The sequence below is a fragment of the Sinocyclocheilus rhinocerous genome, unplaced genomic scaffold (assembly GCF_001515625.1).
Source record: "Sinocyclocheilus rhinocerous isolate Xijiao unplaced genomic scaffold, SAMN03320098_v1.1 scaffold2077, whole genome shotgun sequence".
Lineage (NCBI taxonomy): Eukaryota > Metazoa > Chordata > Actinopteri > Cypriniformes > Cyprinidae > Sinocyclocheilus > Sinocyclocheilus rhinocerous.
In genome coordinates, this window is record NW_015655567.1 from 41048 (window position 1) to 54757 (window position 13710).

A 13710-nucleotide genomic window follows, 5' to 3' on the forward strand; every position below is an offset into this window, starting at 1 on the left:
AAATTTTTTAATGTAACTTTACAATCGATATTGATGTCCTTTAGCACAGTATTCTGAATGATGATGATAATGGGGTGCTAGTACTGATACTAGCAGTTTAATACTCCACTAAAGACAAAACTATCTAGCGTATTTACAGATGAAACTGCCCTGCACTTGAAGCCCTGAACAGGTCAGTGATGTTGCTACATTTCACTGCTTATTCTGGCCGCTTTCTCTCTTTCATCGAGTCCCGCGCTGCGCATCGGTTCTGTTCGGAACAGACGTGAGCTGATTAATGCAGCGCTGCCGGTCAAGATTAACCGATTTATGATTTATTATCGCATGAAAAAATCGGAAATGATCACTTTGGTACAATGAGAAGGCATAAATATAAACTATTAATAATAATAATAATAACTAAAAAAAACAACAGGGCAGCGGGCCAAATCAGCCACCAGGCCACCGGGAATTCTCCCGGTGCTCCCGATGGCCAGTCCGGGCCTGTATAGAGATAGATAGATAGATAGATAGATAGATATCAAATAGCATAAGTTAAATTTATTATAGCAAATGCTACCATGATTATGTATTTTTATTTTCCAGTATTACAGTGGGGAAAGGATTTTTTTAAAAGTGAAATATGATATGAATGCCCACAGCCACCCAAAATACATTAGAAACAGTGTAGCAATACCCTGGCAAACAGCCACAACACACTGCAATCATGACAGCAACTTTTGCCTTGAGGAGCACAGGATGCTCATAACATGTGGGGGGCGGGTTATGATTTAAATTGATCAAAAGTGATGATAACGATATTAATAATGTTACAAAAGACTTGTATTTCAGATAAATGCTGTTCTTCTGAACTATATATATATATATATATATATATATATATATATATTGTATAGAGATAGATAGATAGATAGATAGATAGATATCAAATAGCATAAGTTAAATTTATTATAGCAAATGCTACCATGATTATGTATTTTTATTTTCCAGTATTACAGTGGGGAAAGGATTTTTTTAAAAGTGAAATATGATATGAATGCCCACAGCCACCCAAAATACATTAGAAACAGTGTAGCAATACCCTGGCAAACAGCCACAACACACTGCAATCATGACAGCAACTTTTGCCTTGAGGAGCACCATTTATATTCTCTTTAGAATCTATAAAACATCTATTTTCCTGTTCAATATTTCAACTTTTTCCTGTTTCTGTATTTCAGATGCGTACGAAAATGCCTGTAACCTTTGCAGCCGGTATTATATGAACTCGCCCGAGTTAGTACTGGAAGAATTTAATGGTAACTTCTTGCTGCACACACAATTTACTTGAAGTCACGCGACTGAATGAATGATTAGGACGGTCCTCATGGACGGTCAGAAGTGTGAGTGCTGTTTCTCGTGTGTTTCCTCCACAGTTAAAGGACCCGATAAACCCAGTGCTGTGGTGTATGTGCCGTCTCATCTGTACCACATGGTGTTTGAGCTCTTTAAGGTACATCTTTTCTCACTGCTGAAATATTGAAGTATGCACTCATCTGGAGAGCATATTTGCCAAAAGTTCTGAGTGAAATGTAAATATTCAGTATTGGATCATGCATGATTTTGTGTCACATGACGCACATTAAATGGCTTTGCTCTTTTAGGTGAGCAGCAGCGTGCTGAGCTATAAATATGTTGTGTGACTCCTGCAGAATGCCATGCGCGCCACCATGGAGCTTTATGAAGATGCCATGGAGTATCCTCCAGTGCATGTGCAGATCGTCCTGGGCCACGAGGACCTGACTGTGAAGGTACAGATGCGGTCAGATCTGTGGTGACACCTCACTTCACCAAACAGCCAGCTGGACTCTTCTCAATTATACTGACCTTTACCATAGATCACAGAGTTCCTGAAATTACCATTCAAACGACTTTCTTTCTTTCTTTCTCTCTCTCTCTCTCTCTCTCTCTCTCATTCGTTCGTTCTTTCTTTCTTTCTCTCTTCCGTTCTTTCTTTCGTTCTTTTTCTTTTGTTCATTCGTTCTCTCTTTCTCTCATTCATTCGTTCGTTCTTTCTTTCTCTCTTCCGTTCTTTCTCTTTCTTTTTCTTTCGTTCATTCGTTCTTTCTCTTTCGTTCTTTCTTTCTCTCTCATTCATTCGTTCTTTCTTTCTCTTTCTCTCATTCATTCGTTCTTTCTCTTTCTCTCTTTCGTTCTTTCTTTTGTTCATTCATTCTTTTTCTCTTTCTCTCATTCATTCTTTCGTCCGTTTGTTCGTTCTTTCTTTCTTTTGTTCATTCGTTCTCTCATTCATTCGTTCTTTCTTTCTCTCTTTCGTTATTTCGTTCTTTCTCTTTCTTTCTCATTCATTCGTTCTTTCTTTCTCTCTTTCTTTCTTTTTCTCTTTCTTTCTTTCTTTCATTCGTTCTTTCTTTTGTTCATTCGTTCTTTCTTTCTTTCGTCCATTTGTTCGTTCTTTCTCTTTTTTCTTTCTTTCTTTCTTTCGTTCTTTCTCTCTTTCTCTCATTCTTTCTTTCGTTCATTCTCTTTCTTTCTTTCGTTCATTCTCTCTTTCTTTCTTTCGTTCGTTCTTTTTCTTTCTTTTTCTCTTTCTTTCGTCCATTTGTTCGTTCTTTCTTTTTCTTTCTCTTTCGTTCGTTCTTTCTCTCTTTCTCTCATTCATTTGTTCTTTCTTTCTTTCTTTCTCTTTCGTTCTTTCTTTTGTTCATTCGTTCTTTCTTTCTCTCATTCATTCGTTCTTTCTCTTTCTTTCTTTTTCTCTCTTTCGTTCATTCTCTCTTTCTTTCTTTCTTTAGTTCTTTCTTTCATTTGTTGAATTATATTTCAAATAAATGCTGTTCTTTTGTACTTTCTATCACGTTTCCACAAATATTGTTTTTAACCTTGATAATAATAAGAATTGGTTCTGGAATGATTGGTGAAGGATGTGAAAATTCAGGAATAAATTATATTTTAAAATATTAAACTAGAAAACAATTATATTACATTTTGCAGTATTACTGTTTTTACTGCATTTTTGATCAAATGGTTTAAATTAATACTAGTGCAAATCTGCACTTAATGTCAGAATCTTTGATCAGTAATGGGCTATTATCCGGTTTAATGTGAATCGTGTTGTTCTGTGATAGGTCAGTGATCGTGGAGGCGGAGTCCCGCTGAGGAAGATTGACAGGTTGTTTACCTACACGTACTCCACTGCCCCTCGTCCTCAGATGGACACGTCTCGAGCCACTCCTCTGGTCAGTGTGTGACCTCTCTGAAATCTGACATACTGTCTGCATCTCAGGGTCCCACTTTTATTTTTTAATGGTTAGAAACTGAAGAGTTGAAATAGCTGTGGCTTAGTGATTGGCTTACATGCTCAGACAAATGGATGACAAATAGTGGTTAAACGGATCGTAGTTGATCCGTGATTCGTACGGACCAAGCCCCACGGTTCGGCACGCATGTGATCCGCGGATTAATTGCAAAATGTAACCATAATAGAATGAAAGTTTATCAATTGCACGTGTTTACACACGCAAGCGATTTTAAACCATTCTAGCGAAAGAAAAGGCTAAATGGAACTCGATTTGTTTTCTTATCACAGCCGCACAAACATGAAGCTTGCACATGCAGAGAGGCACGTTTGACTGCACGCGGACACCGAACTGAACCATCTTTCCTATCTCATTCACTCTTTGCCTTTGAACTAGTCTCGCGTAGCCAGACCTTCAGACTGACGGCTGAAGGTCTGGAATCCATGGCAGCTTTCATTGGCCATGAAGCCGTTTGACCGACATGTCAAACAACCAATCACAGTTCATGTAGTTTCAAGCGTCGCGCTTCGGGGTGTGGAAATGTCGCCACAATAACAGACCGGTGTGTAAAACTCTCGGACGTATTTTAAAGATTCTATGATATTGGATCCGCGCATCAGTTCTTAAAGGGGCAGCAGCCTAATAATACCTGCTGCTGTCATTATGCTCATCAAACCACAAAACACATTTTTGACAAAGATGAATCTATTTTTAAATTTATATAGTGAACACTATGCAGTTTTTTTTTTTTTGTACATTTCTGTATCTGAATACTACCGACCTTATTTGTAACATTGTTCTGTTGTATTTATCTATGCTTGTAATTTGTGTAGCCTATTTGTTCTTATTTTTACTGGCTGTTCGCTTGTCTCTTTAATAATGTTTGAACTTTCTTAGGCTAAGAGTTTTTGCTGTGGTATCGTACTTATGGAAAGCACAGTTACATAGATTTTTTTTTCTTGCTGATCCGAAAAACTATCCGATCCGTGGCTCAAAAACTGTAATATGATCCGAAACCGTGAGATATGTGATCCGTTGAACCACTAATGACAAATGATGTAGCAAGTTGGAGCCTGCATTTCTTGATCTCATTCTCCCTGTTTTTTTATTTCTACATTATTTGTTTCAACTTGTCTATCAGTAAAAATGGCAAATACGTTGTTTTGAATGACATATTTCCTGTACTGACCTGTTTAAGCACCCACAATATGTTCATTTACAATATATCTCTGCTATGTTGATGGCATGTGCTGTGTTGTGGTCTCAGGCTGGTTTTGGTTATGGGCTGCCCATCTCCAGACTTTACGCCAGATATTTCCAAGGAGACCTGAAGCTGTACTCTATGGAGGGATTCGGCACAGATGCTGTCATTTATATCAGAGTGAGTACCTCTGTCTGTATCCATAACCTTAAATAAAAACCCCTGGTTTTCATCCCCCCCAAAACGATGTATTTTTATTATAATTATTTGCATAAAAAAAGTTAATTCTGTTTTAGGACATTTCAGGTTTTTTTGCATTAAATTTTTTTTAATGATATTGTCTCACCATTCTTTTTATGGTAATGCAAATAATTTCATTGTCATTACAGTAATTAGGGATGGGCATTTTTCAAAAATGTTGTATTCGAATATTTGGGCTCATAAAAAAACGAATATTCGTTTAAATGACGTTTAACGAGAAAGACATTATTTTTTTAATAATCAAGTTTTTGTCACCATTTCTGAACAAGCTTATGATTAGGCATCATACACAACAATGTTCTACAACGTTACGTTATATATATATATATATATAGTGCCAATAGTCGAATATTCGAAATGTAATTATTATTCGAAAAATCAAAACTTCACAAGGCAGATGACTACAGTCTGCGATCAAATACAATCAACTTGTCAACATGCTCCACAGCGCCACCCAGTGCATTTAGTTATAACTGACTTTTCGTTTGTGTGCTTAGGATTTATCATGGATTCCCTGCATTTATGGCCAGCAAAGCAAAATGTAGTAAAATTCGAATAGTGTTTTTATTTTTTGAATAATAATGACATATCAAATATTCAACTATTTGTGCACACCCCTTACAGTAATGTGGAAAAATATTATTAAAAACAACAAAACCAACATTTGAAATGTGCGTCTCAATGCAAAAAATCTGAATGGTCCTAAAACAGACTCAATTTAATGCTTTTAAATATGAAACAAACACATGAAGCAGCGCAACTCTTTCCAACATTGATAATAATCAGAAATGTTTCTTAAGCAGCATATTAGAATGATTTCTGAAGGATCACGTGACACTGAAGACTGGAGTAGTGATGCTGAAAATTCAGCTTTGCATCACAGGAATAAATTAAAATTATAAATATATTATTATAGAAAGCAGTTATTATAAATTATAAAAATATTTTACAATATTATTGTTTTTACTGTATCAAATAAATGCAGCCTTGGTGCAAAAGAGGCTTATTTTAAAAAAATATATATATATTTTACAATATTATTGTTTTTACTGTATCAAATAAATGCAGCCTTGGTGCAAAAGAGGCTTATTTTAAAAAAATATATATATATTTTACAATATTATTGTTTTTACTGTATCAAATAAATGCAGCCTTGGTGCAAAAGAGGCTTATTTTAAAAAAATATATATATATTTTACAATATTATTGTTTTTACTGTATCAAATAAATGCAGCCTTGGTGCAAAAGAGGCTTATTTAAAAAAAAATTTAAATAAAATAAAACTTACTGACCTCAAACTTTTGAATGATGGTATAATAATAATAATAATAATAATGTATTTTTATTTATTTATTTTTTTCATCCCTGAAGGCTTTGTCCACTGAGTCCATCGAGAGGCTTCCCGTTTACAACAAATCTGCCTGGAAACATTATAAAACCATCCACGAAGCCGATGACTGGTGTGTTCCCAGCAAAGAGCCCAAGGACATGACCACCTTCCGCAGCTTCTAGTCTGATCTCAAAGCTTGTGTCGTGAATGTGTTCGTCCAGACTCCCTCTCGCACCCTTCACCAATGCACCTGCTTCAGCAGACCAAATAAAGCGTCTTACCTTCATCTGTCCGCCCTGTGTAGATCAGGATAGAGGAACAAAAGAGACTGGGGCTCAAAGGAATATATAAAAGAGCATGCTGAAACACTACATGTTTCTAGTATGTTCTAATGAAAAAGTACCAGATGTTACCAGTGTTATAAGTTCGCACAGGTGTTGCTAGTGCCATCACATCCCCAGATAGACAATTTAGGCTGTTGTCCTTCTGGTGTATTATTTCTGAGTGTGATCCAGTATGTGTTTAATGACCTATTAATCTTACATTTGGATGTGTAAGCCAATATATATTTATTTGTCTGTCATCACGAGACAGACTGAAGTGTTGATCATTTTTGCTTTAAACGTGCATGTTGTGATTTGGGAAATCAAGCTTGTGTGTCACACAGCTGTGGGCTATAATATATACACCAGCATAACTGGTGTACACTCCGTGTGCAGTCCCATTTTGTTTTCAGTTTTTTTTTTTTTTAAAGTGAGAATGTAGTGTGAAGAGTTTGAAAGTGTTAAACGCTTCACACCACTAGAAAATGTTCAGCTTGCTTCAACTAAGTAATGAACAATTCCCGCACTTAAATGACAATAAAAAGGAACAAACGCATGTACGTGTGTGAACTGTCGGCTTCTTTAGACCAGTTTGAATCTGTTCCAAGTGTTTAGTAGTTTGAAACTCATCCTGTTTCAACAGCAGTCCTCTACTGGACACAGACTGTAACTGCAGACTCAGTCATTGCGCTTTCCTGCATGTGCTTTGACTTATTTTCTTGAGTCATTTGTGCAATTATTAGTGTTTTTGTGATTTTTAGAGGATGTGTGAAGTCAGTTCACACAGGTTTCCTACCAGAGTAACCAAAGATACATCTCCATTACGTACATTTACAGTCCCACGAAGTATCAAAATGCATTTTGTTTTATTTTAAAGAGTTGTGTTTTTCTATTATTTGAGGTTTGTGAGGTTTTTGGGGAGTAGGATATGTTTTCCAGTGCAGTGACATTCAAACTTTAGTGTACAGTAGTGATGGGAGAAAAGATCCTTTTCGAAACTTTGAATCAAATTCGAATTCGCGAAACAAGCGCTCAAAACAACACACCGGTGACGCCGGCTGCTCAGAACTGTCTAAATGTACCAAAAAACTTAAGCCAGACACAGATCAAAACCATAGACTGTATAAAAACATGGACGTAGTGTCCGTGACGTCACCCGTAGTTTTCTGAAGAGCGTTTTTGATGCTCAAAAGTGGGCGGAGGCGGCCGTCGCCATCTTGGCAGCGCGTCACTCCCGGATAATCGAAAATGGGCAAAGAGGCGGGAGCTGGTTGTTGAAACCACGCCCACCTAGCTTGACTGTGGTGACAGCAGCAGCAATCCACCTGTCACTCAAGTGGCCACGCCCTTAATTATGCAGAACTTTAAGGCTTAATATAATTTAAACGGATGAGTTATAAAAAAATTCACCCCCCTCAGTTGTCATGAAGGGCAAAATTAGCTATATATACCAAAATCATTTTTTAAACCAGGCTGTAAACATGTTTTTTTCTGCTGTAAAGTTGGGCATTTTAACATGGGGAGTCTATGGGATTGACTCCCTTTTGCAGCCAGCCTCTAGCGGCCAGTTGATGAATTACAGTTTAAGTCACTTCCTTGTTGGCTTCACGAGAGAGAGCGGGAGGTTGCCGCTTGATCAAAACCCACAGCAAATGTTTTATTGAAAGTATAATCTACTAAATGCAAATAACAAAATCAAATACCAATAAATATTAAGTTTCTGCATGTGTTCTTTTATTCATTTGCAGGGCTTGGCTATAAGAGGCTATTAACTACTAATCTTCCTTTTATACAAATGTCATTAAAAATATCGGCAAATCCGAGATCAGGTTAAATAAAACATAAAATGTAAACACAGATGACGCAACGTAGGCTCGTTTCCTGAAGTCACGTGACTTCGGCAGATTCACGGGCTTGAAGCAAATGATTTGCAAAGGTTTCGAAGCTTCACGGAGCAGTGCTTCAAAAGCGCCCATCACTAGTGTACAAATCTGAATCTTCTGCTTTTTAATAGCTAACTGAGCAGTGACTGAATTTAAAATGATTTAAAGTGATTTAAAATCAGTTCTGCTGTGAAGGGAACTGCATTTTGGACTGAAAACACACCGTTTTTTTCTTTTACAAGAGGTGAAAGCATTTATTTGTTCCAGATAGAAAGCTTGATTTTTGTCTGTTCAAAATCATCTATTTCACAAGGTAGAAAAATATAACCACAGAATCACGATGACATGAGCACAGGTGGCGTCTCTTTGAAAACGACGCTTACAATCAGTTGATAATCAGTAGGCTACTTAAATTCATTACAACCTCTGTTACAATTTGGGCCATGGCCACTAATAAAACTACGCTGCATTCTGTAACAATTGTCTATTTTTTAACCATATCCATAATATAAAAGCAGTAACCGTCCAAATAAAAACAACAAAGGTGATGTACAAACACCTTTCACTTTGAGTTTCACTCTCTGCTTTTCAGAATTAGCTAAATGGTTTTGCCCAACAAGCTATTCTACTTAGTAGAAAATGTGTACAAAAAAAAGTTAATGTCTCTTCCTTAAAGCTATGCTAATAGTGGTGTATTAAATATCTCATTTGTACATTTATAAACCATGTTCCCCTTTGTTTCAGTAAAAATATAGTGCTCAATATCACTCGACTGTACAAGGATCCAGCAAAATGACTAAGAAATCTTTTTAAAAGCACTATTCGTGCCACAATATTAGCGGCAAAGTTGGCATCTAAATATTTATATATCCCTTAGCAAGATTGTTTTTTTTAATAGCCCCTACAGTGGTATCATTAAATACAATTAAAACTAATAAAAGTTTTGGTCTGCTATAAATTGGACAGCCATATTAATGTTCTTACAAGCTAGTCTAAAAGAAAAAAAATCTAAAACACTGCAAAGATATTTTCTTAATCAGTATTTTGTCTTGTTTTCCAGTAAAAACGTCCTTAAGACACAATTACTCGAGAAGCAAAGATATAGATTTGTTTCAGAGGACGTATCTTGAATTAAACGCAATTTCTTCACTGGGAATTTAAGCTTGTGGCAAAAACAACAACAAAAATAAACATTGAATACAATTTTGTACATTTCTCCGATCTGTCTGAATCTGTAAGTCATCTCTTGTTATGCAAGTACATTTATCTTGTTTTAGGGATGCTGAGATATTTGACTGAAAATAAAGACAAAATACTGATTTAAAAAAACATTTGTTTTTCTTTTTACAGTGAAGGCAACACACCCTGTAAACACTTTTCTTAGTAAATTCACTACCTGTAGATGAACATATTCTGCTCATATTTGTGCTGCACAGACTGAACTGAAGAGAGTAAAATGTGGTCTTGTAAGCAGCTTCATTAGTGTTTCAGGATGACTGCCTGTTACTGACTGAATTCAGTCACTGGAGTGTGTGGAGAATTAAAGTGAAAAGATGAAGAAACCGTGATGCTCTGAACATCATCAGCACACAGAGTCAGTGCTGGCAGGCAGCCGTCCGCTGCGTCTGGCCTCTTTCTCCCGCTTCTCCCGCTGTTTCTCCATCTTCTCCTGGGCTTTCTTCATCTCCTTCAGTTTCTTCTTGATTGTGGCTCGGTCATTCTGACTGGAAACACCCAGAGCCTGTGGAGAGCATTTCAAGTAATTCACAAGTAATCACAAGCAAAATACAATTAAGCGACATCTTAAATGTTACAGTGAGATGCATTTTCTGAAATTTGTGCTTGCAGTTTAGTTTCGGCATGGAATGAGAGTGATGGCCGAATCATTCATAAACCGAGACATTTCTTCATTCTCACAAGTAGGGATGTAACGATTACCGGTTTGACGATAAATCGTGATAAAATACCCCACGGTTAGTATTACCGTTTCATATTTTAATTATCACTATAACCGTATTCGATTACCGCGATTTGAACAACTGAGGATAAATAAATACGGTACTGCACAGGGCTCCAGTGTGCGACCAAATTGTGTGTGCGGTCGCACTGGCGTGACCACCGCATTGTTTAACTCATAAGCGCTGCATTTCTGTTGCATGTGAGAAACATCAAACGGCAAAACAGAGAGTTACATTTACATTCAGCCTGGGTGCAGTTTTTGTCTGGGCCAAAAAATGGACCGAATTTGCATGCCCTGCTGTAAACGTTGACTGGTTGATGAAAAACAAGCTTATGTGGATTCTACACATTTAAACAATAAGGTATCTAGTATTATTTATGGAGCAGATAAATACATATAATCATTTATCATTTTGACTTGACCCTTTTCTTTATTTAAAAGCTGAAATGTGAGGTTTACCATTTATGAAACTTTTTCAAAGCTTTATTTGAACATTTACATTAGATATTTGAACATGCTATTAGATAAACTGTTGTCAGTCATGTTGTCATTTAAAATCCGGACATCATTGGCAATGTTATTGTTTTAGTTATGCAAACAAAAACTCATTTTATTTGTCGTTTGTTGATTTTAAATGTAAAACTTTGTGAAATTATTTGTGTGTCAGTACTTTTTGAACATCTCCAGCACATTTTAACAATACCGTGATAATACCGATAACCGTGATCATTTTGGTCACTATAACCGTGATAAGAAATTTTCATACCGTTACATCCCTACTCACAAGGCATTTTATATTCACACTGGTGTAACAAATCAGTCTGGATCAGCTGAGGAACTCTATGTTTGAATTATTGTAATTGGTAAAAAATAAACACGTCATTAAATATCATTCTTAATAAGCGTGGGTGATATACTGTTTAAAACAAAGTAGTAGAAATGTGTTAATCTGTATACATTTTTTTATTGCAGTTTATTTAGACTGAAATATGAAATTAGAAAAAAAATCTAAATGTATAATTTTGGATAAGTCTACCATTATTTTGTAATTATCCTAAGGATCATTACATTTTCAGTACTTTATTATAACGTTTCCATAAAATGTGTGTATTTTGTTATCAGTATAACTGATTACTACTTTTACTTTTTACTTTTAGATTTATAATGTTTTTAAATCTCATAATCAGACTACAATTACTTTTTTTTAATACATGATTGCATATTATTCACACAATAGCAGTAAAATTGATCAATTCTTCTTAAATTATCTTTTTTAATTCGCATTTTTCAAAAAAGGCTATAGCCTATATACATTAGGAAAGTTTTGTTTTCATTTATTTTAAATACATTTCTATTGTAATTTGGTGCATTAAACATTTTTTAGAATAAAAAAAATTCATTAAAAAATGTCATCCCGATGCTCCGTGCCAGTTTCTATGGAAGCCCGTTTCCGCCACTGAATAAAAAATAAAAAAAGGTTATTGTGACTTTTTTTCTCAGAATTGCGTGATATAAACTCACAATTCGGCCTTTTTTTCTCAGAAGTGTGATATAAACTCACAATTGCGAGTTATAAAGTCAGAATTGCGAGAAAAAAAGTCAGAATTGCGAGTTTTTATCTCACACTTCTGAGGGAAAAAAGTCAGAATTGAGTTTATATCTCGCAATTCTGACTTTATAACTTGCAACTGCAAGTTTACATCACAATTCTGTGAAAAAAAGTCAGAATTGTGAGATAAAAAGTCGCAATAACCATTTTTTTATTTTTTTATTCAGTGGCGGAAACGGGCCTCCATAAGTTTCAAGATTTATTTATTTTTTTTATCACACAGCTTTAATCATAGAATCATATCCATCTTTTAAAATGAGCCACTGTAATGTCCAAGAATTCAAAATGAGCCAAAATAAAGATATTTCTAATTACAATACAAACGCATGCATTTAATACAGCCGCATTAATGCCCAGTTGATGTCAGTTCTCTTCAAAATATATCCTTCTATGAGAGCACAGGCCGCTCACCTTGAGTCTGTCACTGTCCAGGTTGAGGAGCTGCTGTCCATCGATGGCCTGTGTGCTGAACTCAGGTGTGTACTGATCCATGTTCATACCCATCAGCCAGTGACACACCTGCTGGGACGTCCAATCAGAGACGGGACGGTTCTGCCAATGATACTCCTTCCCTCCAGAACAAGGCTCCTCATCCAGCATCTAATACACACACATATCAGCCAGGTGAATCTCATGCTCCTAGAAACGTAGAACATATTAATACCATGGTACTTTTTGATTACTGTAGAATATAATGAAGGTGAATGCATGAATTCTGTGCACAGAACTTGTGAATGTTATCTGACACAACATCATGCATGCATCTGATCCTCTCGGTCATGCAAAAGCAAACACTACTGAGAGCAGCCACATGAAAACAAACGGGGAACGCCATCAGCACACACACGCAGTGCTTCAAGCTAAAAATAACACAGGAACTACACGAGCGAAGGGGCGGGAGGCACGAGACAATACTTGACCTTCCAGATGGTTACAGGAAACCCATGCAAACGAACGGCGGTGAGAGCGTCATGTCTGATCTGCACTCACCTCGCTGGAGGAGAAGGTTAATGTATGAGAGCGGCCTGACAGGTTGGGCTCCACCACCAGCCCAGAAAAATCTGAAGCAGGACTGCTGGGGTTCGAATCATCTAGCACTGACAAACTCTGGAAGGGGCACAGAGAGCGGGATTTGTTATCCAAACATGAAGATCGGGGGAGTTTCAGCGATTTACACCAAAAGAATGAGCATCGGGGAAAAGAACTTGGTGTTACAACATCAACAGTCCTACAAAATGACTAGAAATACTACTAGAAGTGTCAGACCGATACACTGACCAGACTGATCAATCAACAAACATTTAAGGTCAAATCTACTGCAATCTGTTTTCAAATATTTTGAGTTATCAGAAATATTAATTATTTAAAGGGGTCATATGATGCGATTTCAATTGTTCCTTTCTCTTTGGAGTGTTACAAGCTCTTGGTGCATAAAGAAGATCTGTAAAGTTGCAAAGACTAAAGTCTCAAATCCAAAGAGATGTTCTTTATAAAAGTTAAGAGTCAGCCACGCCTACCTAAAACGGCTCGTTCTAACACGCCCCCACATATCTACGTCACAATGTGGGAAGATTTGCATAACGCCGCCCAAATGTTCACGCAAAGAAAGAAGGCGTAACTTTTATTCTCGCTGTAGTATTGTTGCCGCCGCCGGGGAGCTCGGCTCCCCTTAATAAGACATGGGCTCCCCTGAAATCGTGATTTGTGAAATTTTGGGGGGGCTCAAAAAATATTGACAATGTGTTATTTTGACGTGCAATTTCAGTTTTGTGTAATATGATCATCGTGGATTATTATGTGTAAAATTGCAAAAATATCATTCATTCATGCATGAAGGCGATTTA

The 13710-nt window shown here is 36.5% G+C and overlaps 2 protein-coding genes across 8 annotated transcripts in view; one reads left to right on the plus strand and one right to left on the minus strand.

Annotated features, from left to right (window-relative positions):
* Window positions 1-7575, plus strand: part of pdk1 (pyruvate dehydrogenase kinase, isozyme 1) — a 12736-nt gene extending 5161 nt beyond the window's left edge. Inside the window, exons 6-12 of one of the 2 annotated variants that reach the window (XM_016525527.1) lie at window positions 1221-1298; window positions 1416-1492; window positions 1692-1790; window positions 3129-3239; window positions 4567-4680; window positions 6133-6274; window positions 6345-7575. In XM_016525527.1, coding sequence (XP_016381013.1) covers window positions 1221-1298; window positions 1416-1492; window positions 1692-1790; window positions 3129-3239; window positions 4567-4680; window positions 6133-6273 — 620 coding nt within the window. In that variant the 3' untranslated portion in view covers window position 6274; window positions 6345-7575. Of the gene's footprint in view, window positions 1-1220; window positions 1299-1415; window positions 1493-1691; window positions 1791-3128; window positions 3240-4566; window positions 4681-6132 lie in introns of both variants that reach the window. The other variant, XM_016525526.1, reaches the window with a different exon arrangement.
* ppp1r9ala (protein phosphatase 1 regulatory subunit 9A-like A) overlaps window positions 1-13710 on the minus strand; it is a 58772-nt gene that overhangs the window by 9182 nt on the left and 35880 nt on the right. For 3 of the 6 annotated variants that reach the window (XM_016525522.1, XM_016525520.1, XM_016525521.1), the window contains exons 17-19: window positions 12857-12973; window positions 12278-12466; window positions 8043-10038 (exon numbers count right to left, since the gene is read on the minus strand). In XM_016525522.1, the coding sequence (XP_016381008.1) occupies window positions 9880-10038; window positions 12278-12466; window positions 12857-12973 (465 nt within the window). In that variant the 3' untranslated portion in view covers window positions 8043-9879. Of the gene's footprint in view, window positions 1-8041; window positions 10039-12277; window positions 12467-12856; window positions 12974-13710 lie in introns of those variants that run through there. The other 3 variants (XR_001637411.1, XM_016525524.1, XM_016525523.1) reach the window with 3 other exon arrangements.